Source organism: Chiloscyllium plagiosum, unplaced genomic scaffold, assembly GCF_037043375.1.
Source record: "Chiloscyllium plagiosum isolate Xiang-an unplaced genomic scaffold, Cpla_swu_hap1 HiC_scaffold_20, whole genome shotgun sequence".
Classification (NCBI taxonomy): domain Eukaryota; kingdom Metazoa; phylum Chordata; class Chondrichthyes; order Orectolobiformes; family Hemiscylliidae; genus Chiloscyllium; species Chiloscyllium plagiosum.
In genome coordinates, this window is record NW_028270158.1 from 42,556,373 (window position 1) to 42,583,183 (window position 26,811).

The 26,811-nt window shown below is 40.3% G+C and overlaps 1 protein-coding gene across 7 annotated transcripts in view; it reads right to left on the minus strand.

Annotated features, from left to right (window-relative positions):
• The window catches only part of crebbpb (CREB binding lysine acetyltransferase b), a 210,217-nt gene that overhangs the window by 82,876 nt on the left and 100,530 nt on the right, over positions 1–26,811 (minus strand). For 5 of the 7 annotated variants that reach the window (XM_087997874.1, XM_087997875.1, XM_087997872.1 and 2 more), the window contains exons 11-17: positions 11,361–11,414; positions 8,582–8,706; positions 7,001–7,186; positions 5,417–5,836; positions 3,742–3,963; positions 2,761–2,956; positions 2,174–2,292 (exon numbers count right to left, since the gene is read on the minus strand). In XM_087997874.1, coding sequence (XP_087854000.1) covers positions 2,174–2,292; positions 2,761–2,956; positions 3,742–3,963; positions 5,417–5,836; positions 7,001–7,186; positions 8,582–8,706; positions 11,361–11,414 — 1,322 coding nt within the window. The remainder of the gene's footprint in view (positions 1–2,173; positions 2,293–2,760; positions 2,957–3,741; positions 3,964–5,416; positions 5,837–7,000; positions 7,187–8,581; positions 8,707–11,360; positions 11,415–26,811) is intronic. The other 2 variants (XM_043711474.2, XM_043711472.2) reach the window with 1 other exon arrangement.

Below are 26,811 nucleotides of genomic sequence, written 5' to 3' on the forward strand. Positions count from 1 at the left end.
ATATTCCCTTTCACACAACTATATTGACTCTGCCTGACTATATTATGGTTTTTAGAGACAGTTATACAGCATGGAAACAGACCCAAACTAAACTGAAGAAGGGCTAATGCCCGAAACGTCGATTCTCCTGTTCCCTAGATGCTGCCTGACCTGCTGCGCTTTTCCAGCAACACATTTCCATCTCTGATCTCCAGCATCTGCAGACCTCACTTTCTCCCCAAACTAAACTAGCCCTACCTGCCTGCTCATGGCCTGTATCCCTCCAAACCTTTCCTACTCATGCACTTATCCAAACGTTTTTCTACATTGTAACTGCACTTGCATTCACCACTTCGGCTGAAAGTTCATTCCAGACGCAAACCACTCTCTGTAAAAAGTTGCCCCTCGTGTCTTCTTTAAATCTTTCTTCTCTCATCTGAAAAATACGCTCCCTGGTCTTGAAATTCCCCACCCTAGGGAAAAGACAGCTACCATTAACTCAATCTACATCTCTCAGTATTTTATAAACTTCTATAAGGTCAACTCTCAACGTCCTATGCTCCAGTGAAAAACGTCCCAGCCTATCTTTATAACTCAAACCCTCCATTCCTGGTAAATCTCTTCTAAACCCTCTCCAGCTTAATAATTTTCTTCCTATAACTGGATGACCTGAACTGCACACAGCATTTCAAAAGAGGCCTCATCAATATCCTGTACAACTTCAACATGACTTCCTAACTCCTATACTCAAAAGACTGAGCAATGGAGGTGAGTGCACCAAATGCCTTTTTAACCACCCTGTCTATATGTGACCTGAACTTCAAAAGAATAATATACCTGAATCTCTAAGTCCCTCTGTTCTACAACACTAACCAGTGCCCTACCATTAATTGTACAAATCCTACCCTTGTTGGTTTTACCAAAATGCAATGCCTCACGTTTATCCAAATTAAACTCCATCTGCCATTTTTCAGCCCATTGATCCAATTAATCAAAATCCCTTTGTAACCTTAAGTAACCTTCTTTACTATCCACAATGCCATCAATTTCGGTGTCATTTGCAAACTTACTAACCTCTGATCTCCTTAGTGGATTTGAGCATTTTCACAATAACAGATGTTAGATTAGTTTGTAGCATTTCATCTCTCTTCTTTCTTGAATAGGAGCAAAAGTAGACCTTGGAGTGTGCTCCATCATTTGATGGCTGATCTGATTATCCTCAACTGCACATTCCTGCCTTTTCCCCATAATCCTTGATTCTTTTATTGATTAAAAATCTATGTCAGTCTTGAATACAGTTAACAACCCAATTTTCAATATAGTTAACAACCCAGCCTTGACAGCCCTCTGCAGTAAAAAAAATTCTACAAATTCACAACCCTCAAAGAACCTCGTTCTCATTTTCATCTTAAATTCATGAACCCTTCGTCTGAGATTGGGTGTTGTTCTTAAGGTTCTCACAGAAGGGAATCAACCTTTCAGCATCAACTCTGTCAAGTACCCTAAGAACTGTGCATGTTTCAATAAAGTCACATCGCATTCATCTATATTCTAACAAATACAGACTCAACTTCTCTTCATCAGTCAGTCCCTCCAAACCTGGTATAAGCATAGTGAATATTCTCTGGACTGGCCCTAATGCCAATATATTTTTATTTAAATAAGGGACCCAAAAGTGTTTATAGTTTTCCAGTTCTGGTCTGACTAATGCGCTGTATAGTTTTAGTAAACCTCCCTTACTTTTATACTCTATTCCATTTGAAATAAAGGCCAACATCCCATTAGCTTTCCTTATTTCGTTTTGGACTTGTATGCTGGCTTTTGGTGATTCATGGATGAAGACTCCTAAATCTCTGTTCCATAGCTTTCTGCATTGTTTCTCCATTGATATAATATTCAGTTCTTCTACTCTTGCTAAGGTGCATAATCTCATATTTCCCCACAATAAATGCCATCTACCAAGTTTTTGTCCATTCATTTAACCTATTTGGCAACCATCTCCTTCACATCCCTAACTAGTGTCCTCTGTATTCCGTGAACAATAAAAGGAGCTCTCGTAAAATTATGCTGCAAATAATCCATTACTCTTATAAAAACATTTAACAATTTAAAACGCTTTGAATTCAATTCAATGAGAACTGTCTATAGTTACTTTCTCAACTGGAAAAAATTTAGCTGCCATTACTGTACTTACTGGAATTCCTAAAAGTGAAGGATCCACTGGTTGCCGGAATGGCAATGATTCTGGGTCCTGACGATACAATGCTTCAAGTGTGGGCATAAGAGCTTGTCGTAGTTCCTCTGGTTTGAAAACTACCGAGAAAAGACAAAAGTTGACATAGCTTATCAAGTAATTGCACCTGTTACAGAGACAGTCCCTCTGCCTAAGCAACAAAACTATGACACACTGCAGTTCTAGAGCAGTTAACTATGCTTTAATTAAAACTTTGCAGTAGTTTTTAATATATTCAAGAAACTCATCAGGAGTTACATCTAATCAGCATGTTTCAGGCTGCAACTGTCATTTATAACTGGACCATCTATTAAAATTAGTTTTGTAAACCATGTGTAGCTTTACAAAGCTTAACTATTCACAAGGTCACAAGCAGATCCAATCCTAATGCAAAACTTCCCATGCTAATGTGCAGCAGGAATTTCACAAGTGGAGAGCTGAATTTTCTCATTGTATCTTTGAATCTCCCATCTCCGCACAGACAAAATAATGTCGATAATAATATAATATTTGCAGTATGTTATTTCTGTTCACTGACAAACACATACACTTTCTCCGTGACTGAGATGGTGAAGCTGATGACTGAGAAGATGCATTGGCTTCAGCCTCCTCCTCCTCTTTGGGCTCAATTTTGATCTCTGGTTTCTCCTCCTCCTCCTCCTCCTCCTCTTCCATAGGTTCTTGCTTAGCTGCAAGACTCTCATTAGTTTCTTCCTTCAATTGAGGACAAGAAGAAACATCATTCTGCAGGCAGAAAAGAGTTATAAATAGCAATTATGTTTGCAGTGTCATATCTGTCACCTTTTAAATCATGGTATTAATATTATTAAATTAGGCTATACTTTTAAAAGCCTGTGACAATAATGAACTTTACTGCCAAAAAGGCATTTGGAAGATTTTAGTTAGGTTGCTTAAGTACTTCGGCCACTACATATAATTCAGTAGTCCCAGCAGCTTGAGGTTAGCATTCTATTATAACAGCTAGTCAGTTCAACAAGTGCTGCAATTTCTTAAAGAATTTCTTCACCTCCAATTCCAGCTGCCCTATCACATAGTCCTTTCCTGTACCCATACCAAACTCCAGTGAAGCAACTTGAACATTCGGGTTTTTAAACATCTTACTGTCATGCTGAGGCAATCTCAGTGATTTTGTCTACTGCCACTTCTACCCCAAACCATTCTCTACATTCCACTTTGTTTCCTTCGGCAGGCTGGGTCAATCCTAAGTTGCTCAAGCCAGAGAAAATAAATGCATTAACGGCAGGTTCCTGCTACATCCACAGGATATAAATGGAATCGAAAGGTGGCCAAATATCAATATTCCACATTTGTAGCTAACATCTTATGTCTGGAGTCCAAATCAGTGCCTGTAAAATTCCATAATATGGTAACCAAGTCTCAGGTAAACTGCAATATCAGTTCCCAAATTTTGTGAAATACAACAAAAACAATGATGTTGATTTGGGAAAATGTCCAATTCATTTTGGATTACATTATGTCAACTCACCAAAGGATAAGTTTATACTTACAACACATGAAATGGCTAAGGCAATATCTGTTAGTCCTTGTACCTCAGTTTTGATATCCGTCTGTGTTTCTGGTACTTCTGATTCAACTTCTTCCACTTTGACTTCTGACTTGGTATTAGACGGTGATGCTTCAGCTATGAGTTGCTGTGAATTTGTGTCTGTACTAGTCACGGAGGCTGGGGTAGTTACTTTACCATCTGCGCTTGCTGCAGAGTGAGACAGCTTTAAATTTAGGAAAGAAATAAAAATATTCAGCTGCGAAAACAAACTCTTTCTAGCACAACGAGCAGCTGTGAACGTAATCTTGAACAGCTGAGTTACAAAGGTTAACGAGTGGTGTGCAGATCATAGTTAATAATGTGGTGTATCATTAACAGCATACAAAAAAAATGAAATTATTATTTTTGGTGTAAATTATGCCACAGATGCTTGCAGAAATGTTACTGCTGGCCTGATGATGCCAGATTGTACAGCAGGTAGTATGAGTATACCCAATACATCTAACTACATCTAGATACTAAATACATCTAACGTCTTAGCATAATGAACATCGCAGATAGAACTGTTTCTTATATTTAAGGCTTTTGCAAAAAGGACACACCCTTGAACAGGTTATCAACTGGAATGGTACTGGTAAAAATAGTTGGGTTAGGGAGGTTATAATAGTCCAATGGTGCAAGACAGAAAAACGGTCTTCTACCAGCTAGCATCTGAAAAGGCAGGAGACGCTTTCTACTCTACCTGAGTCTGAATACCTACAGCGAACAAAACCCCCAGAAAGCGTCAGGCTCCCATTGCTTTGCCTTATCTTTTTAAAGCAGAAAGCACTTCAGGAAGTTTAAATTTCAGTTCTTTATTTGTTTAGTTAATGTAAACCCCTGAAACCAAGTAATAGCTTCCTTATGTGCTCAGTTATTTGCCACTAAGCCTGTAAAGAGGACAGTCCTTGGTGATGTGCAGTATGTTTGTGACAGCCCTCCAAGGGCATAACAGTTTTTACTGAGGTTCTAGTGATGGAAGTTGGCTGTGCAGGTGCCTTGACTTGCCTTAAACCTGTTTTGGAAGGGCCACTCTCAATACAGTAGTTCAACCTTGCCATTTGATAGACAGGGTTGTCACAAGAAACTTGTTAGTGACTTTCCATGTATCCCATTTCCTGATCCAAAGGATGTAAGAAATCTCAGTTTCAGACCATTAGTTTGACAGTTTTGAATCCATGATCCTATCAAAATAACAGTATAGTGCTCAATTAGCAGTTTCATGATGTAGACCTATATTCATAGGATCAAGGTTGAGACTGGCCATACCCAAATTCACATCAGATATTCAGCAAAAAGTAAAGTGCCTTTCTATAGTCCTCAAGTGAGAACAGCCTTTTTTGGGATAGCTCAATTATGCGTTTTTGTCATTCATGTACTTTAAATGAGTAGAAACACAGAAAATTTCCAGTCATGGGATTAACAAGCAATAAAAGACGTGGAAAACTTCCTGGTTTAACTTGCAATATTGAGAACTTCTCCATATTTATGATAACACTCAAATTATTAGGGAATACAGTGATTAAAATATTTTCCAGTGTAGAAAGAAACAAAATTGATTCAATAACTACCACTGGCTAAACTCTCATATTGCTATTGCATAAGCAAGACCTTCATTTGGTTCTAAGACTACTTACTGGAGTGGCAGGCTGAAGTGGCCCGGTAGCCTGCTGCATTGGTTGTGGTGTTGCTACTGTTTGCTGAGATTGTACTGGAGTTGGAGGCCGTGTTGGAGTTTGGGTCCGAGGTGGAGTCTGATTTGGGGTTGTGCTCTGCACTGGAGTTGGCGTTGAGGCTCGCCCTGAGGAGGAAGCTGGAGTGGAGGCCTGAGACTGGGAGGTTGTTGGTTGAGGAGAAGTCATGCTGGATGGGGCTGAGTGCTGGATAGATGGCATACTTCCTGCCGCAGTGACAACAACAGGGGCGGAAACAGATGCTGGAGAAGGAGCTTGCCGAAGAGTTGGCTGAGAAACCGGTGCACAATGCATTTGAGCACTGGGTAGTCCAATCATGCTTACAGAATTGTTCAAAGGAAGTGAAGTGCCAGGTACCTGATTCTGCTCCAAAAACACAAGTACAAACATTTCACTAACTCATAAGTACTGTTACTGTAATAATTGAGAAGTTTAAATAGTTAAATCAACTATGTTTTACATGCAAGAGCTTTTAAAAATATATAAAGCACAATAGCACACAATCAGAAAACTCCACAGTGGCAACTGTTGTGCACCAGCATACGGACAACATTCTTAATCCTCACCATTTGTCAGCATTCAAGACATTTCAGATTGTTTATTCAATCATGAGCGTGAAGCATTGAGAAAAGTTTGCAATGAAAGCTATATAGAATTCTGGTTTTCAGAGCTTTTTTTAATGGGTAAGCAGTGGCATATTGGTAATCTCACTGCACTAATAATCCTGAGACCCTGGAGAAATGCACTGAAATCCCACCATGTGAGCTAATGGAAGTTAACTTCAATTAATTATTGTGGAATAAAAAGCTAATTTGATAGAACAAAAAAGATACCAAGCAGTCTGTTCTGCATTACATATCTTGGATTTTATCTACCCTCTGACAACACACAGCTTTCGCAAAAGTCAATGAATTGATGATGGTCAGTGAGGGGAGAAAAAAAGAGAGCCAACAAAAGTTCTTTTGTAAACAAGATACCAAGAGAAGGCAGAAATAAGTTTTGAAAGCACACTGTTGAAATTTTAAGGAAAAGCAAACATATAGCATTTCACTGGAGCTTAAGGCCTATAGTGACTTGAAACAAAGATATAAATTGCTGGTGAAGCTCAGCAAGTCTGGCAGCATCTGTGGAGAGAAAGTAGAGTTCATGTTTCAAGTGTCACTGAACTTGAAATGTTAACTCTGCTTTCTCTCCACAGATGCTGCCAGACCTGTCAATGTTTTCCAGATTTTTGCTTTTGCTTCAGAACTTCAGCATCCATAATTCTTTGTTTTATAATTGTGATTTGATACTGCCATAAATACTTAGCTAAAAATGAGTCTAATTAAAAGCACTTAAAACTGAGTTTTAACACCCCCTTTCAAAACCATGGCTGTTTCTACAAAAACAATATGCACTAAATTTATTAAAAGTACAATGTTACAACACAAGAAAAGTTAAGGAACTACACTTAGTGTCTTTTCTTTTATGCTCCACCAACAGTATCTGAATTAATAAGTGCACTTGATATGGTTGTGCTAACTATACCTGATTCATTCCAGACTGGTTTGCTGTTTGAGATATGCCCACATTATTCACATTCATTCCAGCAGAGGCTGCAGAGAACTGATTCTGGCTCATAAACTGGTTCTGCGGGGAAGACTGACCAATGCTATTGGCGTGCACTCCCAGCATACCCTGGGGCTGTGGCAATCGGGAAGGTGATATTCCCATCTGCAAGAAATTAAACAATATCACAATTCATACTAAGATAAATGAAGAAACATAAACTGACGTTGCCTTGCATTCATAAAGCATTTTTGACATAGTAGAACTGGATATTTCTCTTCCCACCCTCATCATGTAAAATATATTGGTTTGATGAGAAGATATGACATGAACAATGTTAACTTTCCCTCTGGCATCTTTCCCAGAAGGTAGTATTTCTATTAGGAAAACAGGAGTTTAGATAAGAAATTCAATTAGGCCAAGAATTATAAATATGAGACATCATATAGATCAATGATGGTCTGGGGCAATAGGCAGGTCGTTGGATATTATGAAGAGTTAAATGAACTGAAGAATGTGAAGTATGAACTATGAGAAGAGAGTAGGAGAGCATTGGAATAATCAAATCTGGTGGTGGAGGAATTAATTATTAGGGGACATAGGTCCAAGGTTAAAAGAGATGTGGGAGGCATGTTTTTCACACAAAGTGTGGTGAGTACCTGGAACTTGCTGCCAGAGGTAGTGGTGGAAGCAGAGAACAGCAGCAATCAAGAAGCACCTGGATGAATACATGAATAGGAAGGGAATAGAAGGATATGGATCCTGTAAGTGAAGACAGTTTTAGTATGGAAGGACCAAACTGTATCGGCGCAGGCTTAGAGCAATAGGCCCTGTTCCTATGCCGTAATGCTCTTAGTTCTTTGATGACAAAGCCATGAAGGATGGTGCCATCTGCAGATAGGTGAAGAGTAACATGAAGAACCACCACCTAGGGGAAGAAGCATGGTTGAATGGTAGCATCTTATCTTGATGACAACTAATGTCCCTTCCTCAACTAATACAACTTGAAAAAAAATGATCGAACACTCTCCTCCAATGTTTTCCAGCTTACTGATGATTTGGTTGGTTGTTACATCTGTCTGCGTGTTAATGCACTTTAAGTTTCAACTGAAAAGCCTTAAACACAAGACCAAGTATGTGATCTTTTATCAGTAAGTTTAATCATGGTTACTGAACCTTGCAGACTATGACAGTGTAAACACAGTTATTTTAGTACAAAAGTACAAAACATTTAAATACTAAGGACATTTAGGTGCATTGATTAGTACTGGTTTGGAACAGCCTTACTATATGCAGTGGATGGCAAGTAGAAAGACAACAACATGGTCAGGATTCTGAAATACTATATGGCAGGTTTCTTTGATTACTGTCATGCAAGAGGATTTTACAATTTCTGGAACACTTAACCTTCACTTACATAGGGCCATGACTTGTAAATTTGGCACATGCATGATATTATTAAAGTGACTGAGATTTTTTCCTTATTAGCAAATATGTTTGAGGTAATGGTGATTTTCTAGCCTCATTAGCAACAAAATGGCTAATAAAAAATGTAATTACCGCTGGAATAGATCCCATGTTGCTCATTTGTACAGTATGGTTCATGGGAGGTGTTCCACGTGGTCCCATGGGCCCCTGTGGCATCTGCACATTCCCCAATGCCATGGAACCAAACTGGTTTATACCTGAGAAAACAAATGTATTCTTCTCATTAATTAAGAGGGAACTACACCAAATTAATATTTGGAAAATGGGATGTGCTTTATTATCATACGACACAAAAAAGAACCAAACTAATTCTTTTCAACACACACCAAATTCAGAATCTGGTTCATATTTCCTCAGTGAATCAGTCCACTCCTCCAAAAAATAAACCACTGCCTCTACCCGTACCTTCTCAATTGATTATGGTACATATCAATAGGTGTCGGGGATATTCTGTTGTCATGAAAGTGTTCATAAACACACACTCTTGTCTGTGATCCTTGCTGATGATCACTCCTTTCTAACCCAGCTTACAATCTTTCGTCATTTCCAGGTTTGCTTACTTCAATATTCTCCTATACCCCTCCACACTACCCACGTCCATCAAGCCTGTCCTCACTCATCTACATGGTGTACTTTTTCCCACATTTTGAATTCTCATCTGTGTTCAACTCCTCCCACCATCTCTAACACTCCGCAGCCATACAACCTTACTTAAACCATCAACGCCAACTTCTGTGCATATGCCCTTCTTTCAGCTCATCTCTTCCTGTTTTCCCTTCACATACCTTAGCCCTGTCAAAACTCAGACTGTCAGGGAGTAAAGGCAGAAAGGATCAAAGTCAAGTCTTTTTAAAAAAAACTTAACAGCTTTCACTTGCAGCGATTATATCCAGTGTGCTTCCTTTTTCTTTCAGTTTGAGCCCACATCTAATACATTTCATGGGCCAAATAGACTCCTTTTGAGACAAAGCCTCCATGGGTCTACACATGTGCAGGTGACTCCCTCCAAACTCCAATTGAGTATAAACAATACCAAATAGCTATACAATTATCAATCCCAAGACTCACTTCAATCAAATGTTTGGTTATACTTTCTAACCTGTGTATTTTTGCCTCATCTTGCATCTCCAAGAAGAGCTTCCCAAAGAATTTCAATGTTAAAGGCACTCAAAATGCAAATTGTTATTGTTGAAGGGGAAAGCAGAAGAGAGTACAAAAAATGACATTTCTAATGGAGAGCCCCTGATTAATGGTCAGGAGTAGGAACATATTTTTCCTCTCATTAACTGCAGGGCACAGGGGACAAAAGCATCTCTGTAGTGGAGATAAGTTAACTCATTGGGAAAAAAAAGGCTTAAATCCTGGAACCTTAACCAGTTAATCACTGGGTAAACTGATATATTAGGGCAATTGCGAATCCTTTTCCAAAAATAAAGCCAGTTTGTTTCATTATAGTACTCAAATCTACTTTTATTGGGATCATCAACTGTTAGGGGAACTGGATGTAGATTTGAGCGTCCCACAGTTAATGCGAAATAAACAAATATATCTGTTCTGTGGTTACACGGCTCACTGGCCTATTAAAAGAATTTGCCATGTAGTATTTGGAGGTATTACTTTGTATCCATTATGGAGAAGAAAAGGAATTTGCTCTTCAGGGTATTTCAAACATCTACAGTCAATGAAGTACTTTTTGACACACAGTTATTGTCATGATGCAGGATGTGTGGCAGCCAGTTCGTGTGCAGTGAGTTCCCACAAACAGCAATGTAATAGTGACAGTATTTTTGATATTGACCAGGATATCAAGGATAACTCTCTGTCAAGGGACCTTTGATATTCATCTCAGAAAGCAAACAAGTCTTGGTTTTTGCCTCATCTGAAAGATGGTACCTCTGAATGTACATCATTCTCTTTGTGCTAGACTGGACTTTTGGTATATATGTGATGCTCAATTCTCTGGAATGGGATTTGAAACCATGAGTATATGACCCAGAGGTAAGAGTTATCACCGAGTCATTTTATAATTCCAAACACAAAAAATATTTACCGTAGGGAATGGAGGAAATACAGAGCCAAGGGATATTACTCTGAAGCTCATAAGTTTTCCAAAAGGGGGGAACAGATGAATGATGAAAAAATTAACAGTGGTTAGTGCTGAGTATTTTAAAGAAATTGCAGTAATGAAACACTAACTAAATATTAACTTACACAAGATCCTTCAACTTCACAAGATGTGAGAAATCTTAAACTGTAATGTAAAAACATTATATTTACAAGTTCTCAATCTTCGAACAATTAACAGAAACTAATGCTTTGATTGTTTTTTGTTGGTCACATAAGATTTGGTATCTGTTGAAAATTCAGTGCGCAGGCACTGCAACCAAAAATACCAAAACACTACATTTTCACCTTCTCTCACAAAGGTAATATGAAGTTTTAACATTGAAGCTAAATGTTAAGGGGCTCCTGTATAGAAGCTCTACGGTCAGATTTGGACAGGTGCATGAAAAGGAAATGTTTAGAGGGAAATGGGCCATACACAGGCAAATGGGACAATGACTCTTATAATAATTTCCATAAAATACCCATCCTAGCATGGATCACAGAATCCGAAGGAGAACTATTTTCTTTTACAAGCGAATAATAAAACACATTTTTAACATTGAGAAGGTGCCATCTACAGGTGCAGATAAATATTGCCATTAAAGATATACTTTTTCCAGAAACAGACTGGTATAAGAGTTCTCAGAACATCAAGAAATGGAGTGCTGTGACCCATTTGTTGATTTTAATAAACAATATTTTGTTACTTACTATAAAAGGGAAAAAATATGGAACATTTACTTGCCTTGAGATCCTGGCATTCGATTTATGATCTGATTTGGCATAGACAAAGGTCCATCTTGAAAAAGATAAAATTATTGTAAGAATTATGTCTTCTACAAGTATTTCTTACAAAAAGCATTCAGCAGAAGCACTGACTTACTATGTCACTCAAAGTAACCACTAAAACTAATACATAGTGTGGGCTTTTATTCAAACACTTTTAAGATTGATGTAGATACCTTCCAATCCCTTGGACAATTCAAATGATATAGTTAAGTCTACGCAAGGGCAGTATGTAAAAATATGAAAGCCAAACAAAGCTATCAATATGCAGGATGTCCATCTTCCACACAGAGGGTGGGCTCCTTTATGAGAGTAAACCTGATGTGAAGATCCCAAAGTCTGATTTTCAGTGTTTTATCTACAGTAATACATATTCTCCACAGCTGCATTCTATCTTTAAGGATCCCAGTTCCTTCTGATTAATTTGAAAGGACAACTAGACTTATTTCCCCTCAAAAAAGTAAATAGTAGGATAAATGGTATTCTCCACACTCTGGCCTCAATGAGAAGATGGTCAGTTAAATTCTCTTTCATTCTTCACTTTTTTGGACAATGGTGGAACTGGATTAAACAGCACAGGTGACAGGTCATTCTTCAGAAGTGATACCGGAATGGAAGCATATACCATCTACGTTTACTAGATCACTCTGAAGTTCTGTAAAAACATGTTCATTATCTTGTATACATCTGGCAGATATTCAACTGAAAGCTGCTTTAAATCTTTGCAAAATTAGAAAATTAGTTCAAGGACTTTTGCTTTATTGACCCTACATACCTGTTGGTAGTGGAACTGTACTTCCAAAATTATTTGTACTGAGTATTAAGACAGAAGATTGTTTTCAAAAATGTAATTTGCAATTTGCTGCAAATCTGTTCAGATTTAATTTTATTTTATAGCCCGAGCCACAGTTTGACTGTCAATGTACTGAGTGTCACCAAAGTTTTTTGTGCAAGTAACTCAAAGTAAGGTTCACTTTTACAGGTATTTATATCTACTAAAAAGAAAAATATTTGGGACAAACTCTCAAAGTGCATCACTTTACTCTTAGAGCAAAGGGGATATCAGTCATAGCACAAACTTTTGATTGCGAGCAAATGATGAAATTCTCTCCATCTGCCTGAACAAGCGTAGCTCCAATAACTCTCAAGTTTGGCATCACCCAAGACAAAGCAGTTCAGTTGATTAGCATCCACTTCTTCAATCATACACAATGATAGCAGGATCTACAATCCACAAGATACACTGTAGCAACTTTTCAACACTTCTCTAACAATACCTTCCAAGCCTATGGCACCTCTAACATCTAAACGGACAAGGATAGGACACAGAAGGAACACCATTACCTGTAAGCTCTGCACCAAGCAACACATCATTCTGAACTGGAGCCATGTAGCCATCCCTTTACTATTGTTGGATAAATATCTTGATTCTTCTTATGCATGGCAAAGTACAGCATTGTGCACGTAAGCTCAGCACACAGACTGCAGTTGTTCGTACCACCATCTTTTCAAGGTCAATTAGGGATGAGCAATAAATATTGCTCAAATTGATTGCACCCACATTTCTTGAACCGATGAAAATAAATCAGTAGGAAATGAAGAAAGGACAGGACTGAGAATGACTGTGAAGGTCTTTATGCAGGAGTTTTAAGAAAAGTGTTACAGTAGCCAGTGTGTTGCTGACGTCCATGGAATCACAGTTGAGCAAGACACAGCCTTTGGCAATGGAAGAGGAAAAAGATAAAAGATAGACCCAATAACCCACCTTGAGTGCAAGGGTCACTGGAAAGTGAACTGGCTTGGGAGAGGAGAAATGTAGGCTTACAAATCAAGAGGATACAGCAGCTATATGGCTATCGATATCCAGAGTGAGACAGGAAGGGACAGAATGTAAAAAACATAGAAAACAGCAGTAAATAGGGTCAAAGGGAGTAAAAGTAGTAAAAAGGTAAAATTAATGGCTCTTGAATGTGATTATTATTAGAATTAAAGTAAATGCACAAAGACAGGTAACAATGTTTGCTCTTACAGCTATAATGGAGACAGTTGCAAGATAAAGAAAACTGGGAACTAAATATTCAGGGTTTGTAACTTTTCAAAAGGATAAGCAGGAAGAAAAGGTTGGTGGGGTAGTATTGTTAGTAGGGGATGGAATAAGCAAAAATGATATCGGACCAGAAGTTGCGCAATCCATTTGGACGGACGAGAGATCACATTTGGAATGAGAGACAGTCCTAGTGAGTATATACTTCGGGGAATTTGGAGGCAACTGGGAATTGGTGCAGAGGGGAAGAGGCGTTTCTTGCTTATTATTTTGGTTCATAGTTTGTAAGGTCTTTTTACAGGATAATTTGAAGCCCAGGATTTGTGGCTCAGCATGAAAGAAAGTGACATCACAGGAAAACTACAAGTTCATTGGTTGGTAACAGCTGTTAATTTTACTATCTATTATAGGTTACTTTCAGATTGAAGGTAAACAGGGGAAATATTTACAAGTTACAAACTAAAAGACTAGTAGGAATTATTTAAAAAATGAATTAAAAACTAAGTAGATAAAATATAGATGCAGGGTCGGGCAATGTGCTGTACCTACACAATATGAGAGCTGATGGACCCCACTTTGGTTCACAGTGACCACATTTGCAACAAATGTTGGTTGCTTGAGGAACTCTAATTCAGAATCTGAGCTTCAAACACTGCAACACATCAGGGAAGGGGACAGTTACCTCAGCACTGTGTTTCAGGAAGCAGTCACACCTGTAAGATTAACCACCTCAAATTCAGTTAATGACAAGGACAAGACAGTATGACTATAAGCAAAGCAGGTAGAGATCCAGGAGGCAGTGCTGAAGGAGCCGAAAATGTCAAACAGGTTTGTGGTTTTTGTTCCCTTTGTGGTTGAGAGCGGGGTCTTCAGGAAGGATGAGAAAACTGATCAGAGCACCATGGTACACAGTCATTCAAGAGGGGGGGAGAAAAGGGAAATGTGCCTGTATTTGGGGATAGCATTCTCAGCAAACTGGACACTCTTCTCTGTAGCCAGGAATGAAAGTCCCAAAGGCTATGTGGCCTGCTTGGTGTCCACATTTAAGACATCTAATCTGGGCTGCAGAGGAACCTGGGAGTGGAAGGGCAAAGATCCAGTTGTGGTGGTCCACATATATTCCATGATGTGTAGAAAGAGGAAAGAGGTTTTGCTGAGGGAATATCAGCCGCTAGGGGCTAAATTAAAAAGCAGAACCAAAAAGGTAATAATCTACAATTTACTATCTAAGCCACGAACTAATTAGCACAGGATTAATAAGATTAAAGAGGGAAATGCATGGCTCAAACATTGGTGTGGGAGAATTCATGGGACATTGACACCACTACTGGGGAAGGAGGAAAGGAGTTACTCTTTTGGGACAAGCTCCACTGAATCATGCTGGGACCAGAATCCAGTTAATTACATGCCTAGAGCTGTGGATAGGGTTTTAAACTAAACAGTTTTTTTTTGGTGGTGGTGGAGGGGGGAGGGGCAGGGGTTAGCTGCATGGGAAACAATGAAAAAGTTAAAGTAGTTGGGCAGGGATGCTTAGCAGAAGTTGTTCAAGTTTCCACACCAAGTAATGAGAGAGCACATGGAAAGGCTCAGATATTTAACTTTGGACACAGCAGATCTGGGGGGGGGGGAGGGGCATTCATAACAGGACTGAAGGTGTTGTACATAATATGTGTGCAGTATACAACACAAGGTAAATGAACCTGTAGCAGTTTTAAATTGGTAAATGTGATGCTGCAGGTATCAGAAATCTGGCTACAAGGGATCAGGGCTGGGTACTAAATACTGAACGATGCACACCCTATCGAAAGAACATGTAGATGGACAGAGGGCTGGGACTGCAATGTTCGCAAGAAATTAAATTAAATTCATAGCAAGAAGGGATTATAAATTCCGAAGGCACAGAATCTGTGTATGTAGAGTTGAGGAACCAAAAAAGAAAAAAGACACTAATAGGAATTATGGAAGTCCTCCTGGCAGTAGTCACTATGTGGGAAATAGATCAGGAAATAGAAAAGGCATGTAGGAAATACATTATTACAATAATCATGGGGGACTTCAACATACAAGTGGACTGGGAAAATATGGTTGGTAGCAGATCCCAACTTAACAAATTTGTGGCATGTCTATGAGATATTTATTTTGGTGCAGCTTATGGTAGAGCCCACTAGGGAACAGGCAATTCTGTATTTAGTGATGTCTAATGAAGCAGACTTGATTAAGGAGATGAAAGGTGAAGGAACTCCGAGGAGGTAGTAACCATAATAATAATAGAATTTATCCTGCAGTTTGAAAGAGAGAAGCTGGAATCAGATGTAATGGTATTACAACTGAGTAAAAGGTAATTACAAAAACATGAGGGAGGAACTGACAAGAGTTGAGTAGAAAGAGTCTGGCAGAGAAGACAATGGAACAGCAATGGCAGGAGCTTCTGGGGGTAATTCGGGAGGCATACCAGAAATTCATTCCAAGGTAGAAACAAAATACTAAGGGGAAGATGAGGCAACAATGGCTGACAAAGGAAGTGAGGGACAGCATAAAAGCAAACCAAAAAAAAGTGTACAATGTAGTACAAGATTAGTGGGAAGCCTTTAAAAACCAGCAGAGGGCAACTAAAAAAAAAGCAATGAGTGGGGGGAAGATGAAATATGATGGCAAGCTAGCCTGTAATGTAAAAGAGGATTGCAAGAGTATTTTTACATATGTATAAAGTAAGGAAGAGACAAGTGTGGACATTGAAGTGCTGGAAAAGAGGCTTGAAAAGTAGTAATGGGGAACAAAGAAATGGTTGAGGACCTGAACAGGTATTTTGTGTCAGTCTTTGTGGTGGAAGCCTCGAAAGGCCTAGCACAGGATTCTCTCAAGGTTAACATGCAGGTTCAGATAGCAATTAGGAAGGCAAAAAACATGTTTAGGTTAGATTACTTACAGTGTGGAAACAGCCCAACAAGTTCACACTGACCCGCCGAAGCGCAAATCAATCAGACCCATTCCCTTACATTTACCCCTTCACCTAACAATTTAGCATGGCCAATTCACCTAACTTGCACATCTTTGGATTGTGGGAGGAAACCGGAGCACCCGGAGGAAACCCACGCAGACACGGGAAGAATGTGCAAATTCCACACAGTCAGTGACCTGAGGCGGGAACTGAACCCGGGTCTCTGGCGCTGTGAGGCAGCAGTGCTAACCACTGTGCCAGAGAGTTATGGTATAAGAGCAGAGGTGTACTGCTGAGACTGGATATGGCTCTGGTCAGAAACACAAACAAAAGTTGTGGAAAAGTTTAGCAGGTCTGACAGCATCTGTGAAGAGAAATAAGGGTTAATGTTTTGGGTTCGGTGACCCATCCTCAGAACCGAGGACCTTTCCGTGGAAGGGTTAGCAGAATGGAAATGTTAACTCTTATTTCTCTTCACAGATGCTGTCAGACCTGCTAAGCTTTTCCAGCAACTTTTGTTTTTGCTTCTGATTTACAGCATCCACAATTCTCTCAGTTTTATTTAGTATTTAACTACTCTCTGCCACTTCTCTTCTAGGCATGCATACCTTGAAGTTCTACTCCTCTCTTCGACATAATTTCCAACCTTTTTTCTTGTACACTGACATTAATTTCATAGTCACTCCTGGTGTCTGACCAAGTATTTGCTAAAACTCATTTACATCGCCATATTACTTTCCTCAGTGACTGCCTCCAGCTCAGACTCACCCCACATGGATTCCAATTGAAGTTTCATCCCTTGTGATTTGAATCCACCCAGGATCACAGGTACCTTCATGATGTTTAAAGTTCCACAGACAGCTGCTCTCGCTGCATCTTCAATGCCATGGGGTGTCACATGTGCACACTCGACTTTTATTTCACAGCATTTCAACACGCTGGCTCAGGGTTGCACCACTCCGCAGTTCCACTTTATCCTCCAGCTCATTTGCTGTGCTAATAAGAAACTTTTCCTTTCAGGCATCAAGACCTAAGATGCAACCACTCAGATACCATGGCTCTCTGGAATCTTACTCCCTTCCCCTTCACTCTAACTCCATCCCCTCCCCCAACACTGGATAAAAGCAAATTACTGCGGATGCTGGAATCTGAAACCAAAAGAGAAAATGCTGGAAAATCTCAGTAGGTCTGGCAGCATCTGTAAGGAGAGAAAAGAGCTGATGTTTCGAGTTGACAAAGGGTCAATTAGACTCGAAATGTCAGCTCTTTTCTCCCCTCCCCCAACACTACTTCCGGTCAGGTATTCACCATCCCTCCTAACCTTCCCCCTCTGATGCTGAATGTTCTGTATTCAGCAGAAGTCTCAGCTTTATCCCTCTGCATCCCCACCTTAACGAATTTCGGGCATGACATGACATCAAACTCTTCTTCCGTCATCTTTGCTTCCATGCCCATTTGTTTAGACAAGAGTCCTCTCCCCAACCCACAGACCCCTTCGCACAGCTCCAACACTCCCCCTCCACCTGGACACCTCCTTCTGGCATTTACCTGCACTCCATCAGTTCGTTGAGAACTCTCAATGTGACATTGGTTACCTCAATTTCTACTCCACCCTCACCCAATCTGCCCTTTCTCCCTCCAAAATGAATGCACTCCATGTGCTTAGATCTAACCCTGACTTTGTTATTGGACCTGCCAATAGGAGTGGTGCTAACTTAGTCTGGTGTACTGACCTCTACATTGCAGAGGCTGAGCGCCAGCTCTCAGGTACCTCCTATGATCTTCCCCGGACCATGAGCCCACTATGGTAATTAGGTCATTGTATCAACTATGGTCACCGACTCACTTCATCTGGGGATCTCTCCCTGACTCCAAGGTGACATTCCTCAGCACTGCATAGCTCGCTTCTGCCTCCTTCTGAAAATTCACAAACTGACTGCCAGGCAGACCATTATTTCTGCTTTTTCTTGCCCCACAGAACTCATCTCTTCCTACCCTGGCTCAGTCTTTTCTCCCCGGTCCAGTCCCTGTTCACATACATCTGTGATTCCTTGAACTATGCCAGTTTTAGAATTTCCAGTTTGCAGGCTCCAGCCGCCTTCTATTTAGCATAGATGTGCAATGCCTTTATACACCTATACCTCACGAGGATAGTGTCAGGGTTCTTTGCTTCTTCTTGGAGAAAGGCCTGAATCGTCCCTACCCACCACTACCCATCTCCACTTAGCTGATCTCATCCTCACCTTCTCTTTTAACTCTTCTTATTTTCTTCAGGTCAGAACGGCAGCCATGGGTACCTGTATTGGCCCCAGTTATGCCTGGCTGTTTGCTGGGTGCATGGAATACTCCTTGTTCTAGTCCTATTCTGGTCCCCACCTACAACTCTTTCTCCGATAAACTGATATTATCAGTGCTGCCTTCCTCTCTTGTCCGGAATTGGAAAAGTTAATCAATTTCACTTCCAATTTCCAACTCCTCCCTTCCCTTCCTTGACAACTGTTTCCATTTCTGGGGATAGACTTGCCACTAATATCCACTATAAACCCACACTCTCCCACAGGTACCTCGACTAAACATCCTCGCATCCTGCTTCCTGTAAAGACTCCATTCCGTTCTCCCTGTTCCTTCGTCTCTGTCACATTTGTTGAAGTTGGCCTCAAGAGAACATGAGAACTCCGAAATGTTCACCTTCTTCCTCAACTGAGGAATCCCCAACACCACTGCTGACAGGGCTCTCAAACATGTCTCACTCATCTCCTGCACTTCTGTCCTCACCTGCTCTCTTGCCTCCCACAACAGTAACAGGGTTCCTCTTGTCCTTATCAATCATTCCATCAGCATTCACATTCAGAAGATCAACTGCCAATTTCTGCCAAATACAGTGAGATACCACCACCAGACACACTTTTCCCTCTCCTTCCTTGTCCGCCTTCTGCAGGGACCGTTCCTTCTGGGATATCCTGGTCCACTCTTCCTTCACTCCCAACACATTCCCACAGCACCTTCCACTGCAACTGCCTGAAGTGTAACACCTGCCCATTTATCTCCTTCGTTCTCAGTATCCAACATAGGTGAAGTAGCACTTTACCTGCAGTTCTCACAATCTAATCTACTGCATTCGTTGCTCACCATGTAGTCTCCTCTACATTGGTGAAACGAAGCAGAGACTGGGTGACCACTTCACAGAATACCGACACTCTGCCTGCAAAAAAGTCCGTGAGCTTCCAGTTGCCTGCCACTTTAACACACCACCCGGTTGTCTGGACAACATCTCTGTCTCAGGCTTGTTATAGTGTTCCAGTGAAGGTCAGCACAAGTCAGAGAGATGTACAGCATGGAAACTGACCCTTTGTTTCAATTAGTCCATGCTGACCAAATATCCCAACCTAATCTAGTCCCATTTGTCAGCACTTGGTCCACTCTGTCTAGTTAATCTATCCATACCTCTCATGATTTTGTAAACCTCTATAAGGTCACCTCTCAGCCTCCGACGCTCCAGGAAAAACAGTCCTAGTCTGTTCAGCCTCTCCCTGTAACTCAGATCCTCCAACCCTGGCAACATCTTTATAAATCTTTTCTGAACCCTTTCAAGTTTCACAACATCTTTCCCATAGGAAGACCAGAATTGCATGCAATATTCCAACAGGAAGGGTTTGCAGGGATATGGGCCGGATGCTGGCGAGGTGGGACTAGATTGGGTTGGGATATCTGGTCGGCATAGACGGGTCGGACCGAAGGGTCTGTTTCCGTCCTGTACATCTCTATGACAAAACCCTTCCTCTTCATATACTCATCCAGATGCCTTTTAAATGTTGCAATTGTACCAACCTCCACCACTTCCTCTGACATCCCATTCCATTCATGCACCACACACTGCGTAAAAAAGTTGCCCGTTAGGTCTCTTTTATATCTTTCCCCTCTCACCCTAAACCTATGCCCTCTAGTTCTGGACTCCCCCACCCCAGGGAAAAGACTTTGTCTATTTATCCTATCCATGCCCCTCATGATTTTGTAAACTTCTATGAGGTCACCCCTCAGCTTTCAATGCTCCAAGGAAAAGAGCACCAGCCTATTCAATCTCTCCCTATAGCTCCAATTTAAAACTTCAACTTTTAGATATGGTCTATCCTTTTCCATCACTATTTTAAATCTAATAGAATTATGGCTGCTGGCCCCAAAGTGCTCCCCCTCTGAAAACTCAGTCACCTGCCCTGCCTTATTTCCAACCTGGCAACATCCTCATAAATCTTTTCTGAATCCTTTCAAGTTTCACAACATCCTTCCAATAGGAAGGAGACCAGAATTGCACGCAATATTCCAAAAGTGGCCTAACCAGTGTGTCCTGTAGTGCTGCAACTTGACCTCCCAACTCCTGTACTCAATACTCTGACCAATAAAGCAAAACATTCCAAATGCCTTCTTCACTAACCTATCTACCTGCGACTCCACTTTCAAGGAGTTATGAACCTGCACTCTAAGGTCTTTGTTCAGCAACACTCCCTTGGACCTTACCATTAAGTGTCTAAGTTCTGCTCTGACAAGCTGGAACAACACCTCATTTTCCACTTGGGAACACTACAGCTCTCCAGACACAACATGGAGTTCAATAACTTTAGGGCTTGAACTCTATGTCAGCCCCTACCCCACACACCAGGCCTTGTTATCACATAGTTTGCTATTACACAATACCTATTTTTAGCCACTAACAGTCTCCATTAAGAGCTATTCACCCTCCAGCCAGATCATTATCCACTCCTTTGTGTGTCCAACTGTTTTTCTGGGTTCTCTCCCCACTTATCATTAACTCCTTACCCCTTCCAACCCCCCCCCCCCCCATCTCCTGCACATAAACCAACATTTTACGAGCTACCATCAATTCTAAGGAAGGGTCACTGGACCCGAAAGGTTACCTCTGATTTCTCTTCACAGATACTGCCAGACCTGCTGAGCTTTTCCAGCAACTTCTATTTTTTTTTGATTTACAGCATCCACAGTTCTTTCAATTTTTATTTAGTATAAGGCTCTGGTTAGACCGTATTTGAAATATTGTGAGCAGTTTTGGTCTCCATATGCTGGCGTTGGACAGGATCCAGAGGAGTTTACAAGACTCATCTGTAGCTGAAATGCTAGTCATGTGAGGTGCAGTTGAGTTCTCTGGGCCTGTACTTAATGGAGTGAGAAAGAATTGAAATTTACAGAATACTGAGAGCCCTGGATAGATTGGACATGGAGAAGTTGTTTCCACTAGGAGGAAAGATTACAACCAAAGGACACAGCCTCAGAATGAAGGGATGATCCTTTAGAATTGAGATAAAAGGAATTTCTTCAGCCAGAGGGTGGAGAATCTATGGAACTCATTGTGGTGGAAGGCCGTGGAGACTGAGTTATTGAACGAGTTTAATACAGAAACAGACAGGTTCTCAATATATACACTCAATATAGAGTTCAACAATTTTTGGTCCTGAGCTCTCTTATGTCCTTACCCCAGCCCCCAGACAGCAAGCCTTGGTATCACAGGGTCTGTTATTACACACCAATTCATTGTTAGTCACTAACAGTCCCCACCAACAGTTATTCACCCTCCTAGTCTGATTGTTATCCACTTGTTTGTCATTCCAACTGTCTCTTTCCACCTATCATTTACTTCTGACTGATTCTCCCAACCCTATCTTCTGCATAAAAACCTATATTTCCCTAGCTGCCATCCATTCTGAGGGTCACTGGACCGGAAATGTTAAATTTGATTTCTCCCCACAGATGCTCCCAGACCTGCCGAGCTTTTCCAGCAATTTGTTTGTGTGTCTGATGCTGTGGTTCTGTTCGCCGAGCTGGAAGTTTTTGTTGCAAACGTTTCGTCTCCTGTCTAGGTGACAGCCTCAGATGTCATCTAGACAGGAGACGAAACGTTTGCAACAAAAACTTCCAGCTCGGCGAACAGAACCACAGCCACAAGCACCCGAGCTACAAATCTTCTCACAAACTTATGTGTCTGATTTCCAGCATCTGTAGTTCCTTCCGTTTTTATAGATAGGTTCTTGATTAATACAGGGATCAAGGGTTCTGGGGAGAAGGCAGGAGAATGTGATTGAGAAACAGTGTCCATGATCGAATGATGGAGCAGACTCGATGAATAGAGTGGCCTAATTCTGCTCCCACATCTTATTGTCTATTGGAGATAAGAAATAACATCGAATGAAGAGACTGGTAGGAATAGTATACAGGTGCTCTAAATTGTAGTTATTCAGTAGCACAGAGAATAAAAGAGACAATGAGAGCACGTCAAGAAAAGCAGAACATTAATTATGGGTGACTTTATTAGTCATACAGACAGGGATAGCCAGATTGGCAGCAATAGCCATGAGGAAGAATTCATAGTGTGTTCGAGACAGTTTCCTAAAACAATAGAACCAGGAATCATACAATTGTGGATCTGGTGGTGGAGAAAGGAGCAGGTTTTAAAAATGATGTCAGAGTAAAAGATCCCTTCAGAAACAGTTACCTTAATGTGGTAGAATTTAGTGTTCAGTTTGAAAGGGAGGGAACATGGGTCAAAACGGAATAAGGTTTGAGCTAGCTGGAATGGACTGAGAAAGAAGTTTAGCAGCAAAGACTAAACAAAGGCTGAGGAACAAGAGCAAGCATTTAAGAAAATAGTTTGTGGCTCACAGCAAAGGTTTATCCTAGTGAGAAAGGATGATTCTCTGAAGGTGACAAGGCAATTATTATTAACAAGTTAAAGAGAGCATGAAATTGTAAGACGGGGGCTCTCTTGGCACAATAGTAGCATCCTTACCCCTGGACTGGGAGGCCAGGGTCCAATTCCCACCTGTTCCAAAAGGTCAGAGTCATACGGTTTTACATCATGGAAAAAGACTCTTCGGTCCGACATATCCATGCTGACAAGATATCTTAAACGGATCTAGTCCCATTTATCATCATTTTTCCCATTTCCCTCTAAACCCTTCCTATTCATGTACTCATCCAGATGCCTTTCAAATGTTGTAATTGTACCAGCTTCTACCACTTCCTTTGGCAGCTCACTCCATACAGACACCACCCAATGTGTGAAAAAGTTGTCCCTCTTTTGCGTAATAACATCTCTGAACAGGTTGATTAGAAAAATAGTTCATTTTTTCCAATTGTAAGGCAAAAACATACAATGTATCAAAGATCAGTGGTAAGTCAGAGGATTATGAAAGGGTTAAAAAAAGAAAAAGATAACCAAAAAAAAGCTAAGATATCTTTTGAAGTTAACTTTGAAATAATAACAAGACAGATGGTCTGAACTTCTTTAATTATAAGAATGTAAAAAACAAATAGAGAAACCAAAGCTAACATAAGCCCTTTAGAGAATGAAGTGGGGCAAATAATGGGGATGCAGGAAAGGCAGTATCTTCACAGCAGAAGACACTAATAGCATTAAAAGATGACTAAATAACCAAGGAATAAAGGAGGAAAGGCAATAAACACAACAACTATTGCTTAGAGAAAAAGTGCTAGTGATAGGGCTCAGAGGTTAGCACTACTGCCTCACAGCACCAGGGTCCCAGGTTCAATTCCAGCCTTGGGTGACTGTCTGTGTAGAGTTTGTACAATCTCCCTGTGTCTGCATTGGGTTCCTAAGGATGCTCCGGTTTCCTCCCATAAGTCCAAAGATGTGCAGGTCAGGTGAATTGGCCAAGCTAAATTGCCCATATAGCTAGAGGGAAATGGGACTGGGTGGGTTACTCCCTGGAGGGTCGGTGTGGACTTGTTGGACCGAAGGGCCTGTTTCCACACTGTAGGGAATCTTAAAAAAAAACGAATGGAGCTAAAGATCGATATTTTCCCTGGACCTGATGGTGTGCATTCTAGGATATTTCAAGTAGCTTCCGAGATAGTGAATGAACCGATAGCAATGTTCCAAGAATCCTTAGATTCTGGAAGAGTCCCAGAGGATTGGAAAACAGCCAACTTTTATTTAAAAGAAAAAGTGACAAAATACAGGCAGGCCAGTTAGCTTAATGTCCATTATTAAGAAAATATTTGAGTAATAGCAGCACATTTAGAATTAAAGAATATGGTAATGCAGTCTGCATGGCTTCAAGAAGGGGAAAACACATCAGAATCTTTTAAGGAAGTAACAAGCAGGATAAAGGAGAAGCAGTATGACGAAGAGTATCACACATTAGGCTACTTAATAAGCTAAGATCTTACAGTATTAGAAGTAGTAAATAAATATGGACAAAGGATTGGATAACTAAAAGGTAGAAAGTTGGAACTAGGAGGCCATTTTCAGTATGGCAACCTTTAAACAGTGGAGTACCACAGATTAATGCTAGGAGCCACAGTTATTTACAATATATGTTAATAACTTGCAGAAGAAAGTGAATGTACTCTAGCCAAGTTTGCAGATGACACAAAGGAAGTGGTGAGGAGGACAGAAATAATCTACAGAGGGATATAGACAGGTTAATTGAGTGGGCAAAGACTTGATAGATGAATTAGAATGTAGTGAAATGAGGGGTTATACACTTTGGCAGGAAAAATGAACTGAATATTACTTAAATGGAGAAATACAGCAGAAAACTATAGAACAAGGGATTCGGGAGCATAAATCTCAAAAGGCTAACATGCAACAGGTAACAGGGAAGGCAAATGGTATCCTGGCTTTTATTTCAAATGGAATGGAGTATAATACAAGTGAGGTTTTGCTAAAACGATATAAGGCACCAGTCAGACCACAGCTAGAATACTGTAAACAGTTTTGGGTCTCTAATTTGAATAAAAACATACTGGCATTGGAGGCAGTCCAGAGAAGGTTGGCTTAGCTGATCCGGGTGTGGAAACAATGTCTTATGAGGAGAGGTTAAGTAAGTTGGGTCTGTACAGGTCATTCTGCTATAATGTGTGTTTCATCAGTGCAAATTGGCTATAATGCAATTGATGAACTGTGAACATTGTTTGAATAACGCAAACTTTCTACTGAACGGGTTGGGTGATTTTCTATTAGCAATCGTCTACAGCGCGATTTTCCATAGTGTGAGGCTGCTGAATAACACAACTGTTGCATCATAGCAGAACAACCTGTACTCACTGGAGTTATGAAAGGCAACCTTATTGAAACATGTAAGCTTCTTAGGGAACTTGATAAGTTAGATACAGAACGGTTATTTCCCCTCATGGGAGAGTTTAGGACAAGAGGGCGTAATCTCAGAATAAGGGGTAGCACATTCAAGACAGAGATGAGGAATTTTGTCACTCAGACAGTAGTGAACTTGTGTAACTGCTTACCACAGACGGCTGTCAAAGTTGGATTGTTAAGTATATTTGGAATGGAGACAGACAGATTTTTAAATCAGTCAGCGAATCAGGTGTTATGGGGAAAAGTGGAGTTAGGAATAATAAGACCAGCCACGATCTCAATGAATGGTGGAGCAGACTCAATGGGCTGAATGCCCTGTTTCTATTGCTACTTATGATCAGCTACTATAGCATCTATAATGTGTTCCATTTGATTTTGAATTTCCCATTATTAGCTGAAGCAAATGACACATACTTAAACTCAGTACTTGATGAAAACACAGTTTGTAATTCTGAACCTACATTTAAATTGCCACACTGCATATATAAAAAAAAAGGATGAATAAACAAACTACAGAAGGCAGCAAGGAAACCTCAATGAAATTAGAGATCATTGAGTATTGAGGAAAATTGGAGAGAAATCCTGAAAATGAAGAATGGAAAACGCACTTAAAAATACTTAATCATAGATACAAATATAGCTTTTCACAAAGTACAACCACATTCCATTTCTACAGCACCTTTCACAATTTTAGGATCTCCCAAAGGGGTTATTTAGCTCAAGTGGCTAGATGGCTAAAGTGTGGTGCAAAATAAAACCAAGAGTGAGAGCTCAATCCTGTTACTGGCTGAGGTAGTTCTTGGGGTCTGGCTCCTTGTCATGACCCACAGTGTTGGTATAATCCATGATTAGTGAGCCTTGGATAAGAGGATGCTACATGAACAGAGAAAGACAATGCTTCCCAGCCAATAAAGTGTTTTTGATACGTAGAAATTATAGCACTAATTTGAACACAGTGAGATCCCATAAAAAGCAATAACAAAATCAAGGGTGCACAATCTTAAAATTAGATTTCAGTATTGAGGAGTGTAATTAGGAAGATTGTTTTTCTCATAAAAACAATAAAAACTTGAAGGTGTCTTCCCAAAAGGCTAATGGATTACTTGAAAATTTCAAGAGTGGAAGCAAAGCTTTCTGTTGGTAAGAGCATCAAGAAATAAGGTGCAACGATGGGGAAATAGATTTGAAAATACACATTAGCCACAATTTAATGGAATAGTTGAATATTCTTGAAGGGTGATTAACCTTCCCCCTGGTCCTGTTGTGTTGACGAGGAAATATTGGTCAGGACATAGAGTCGTAGA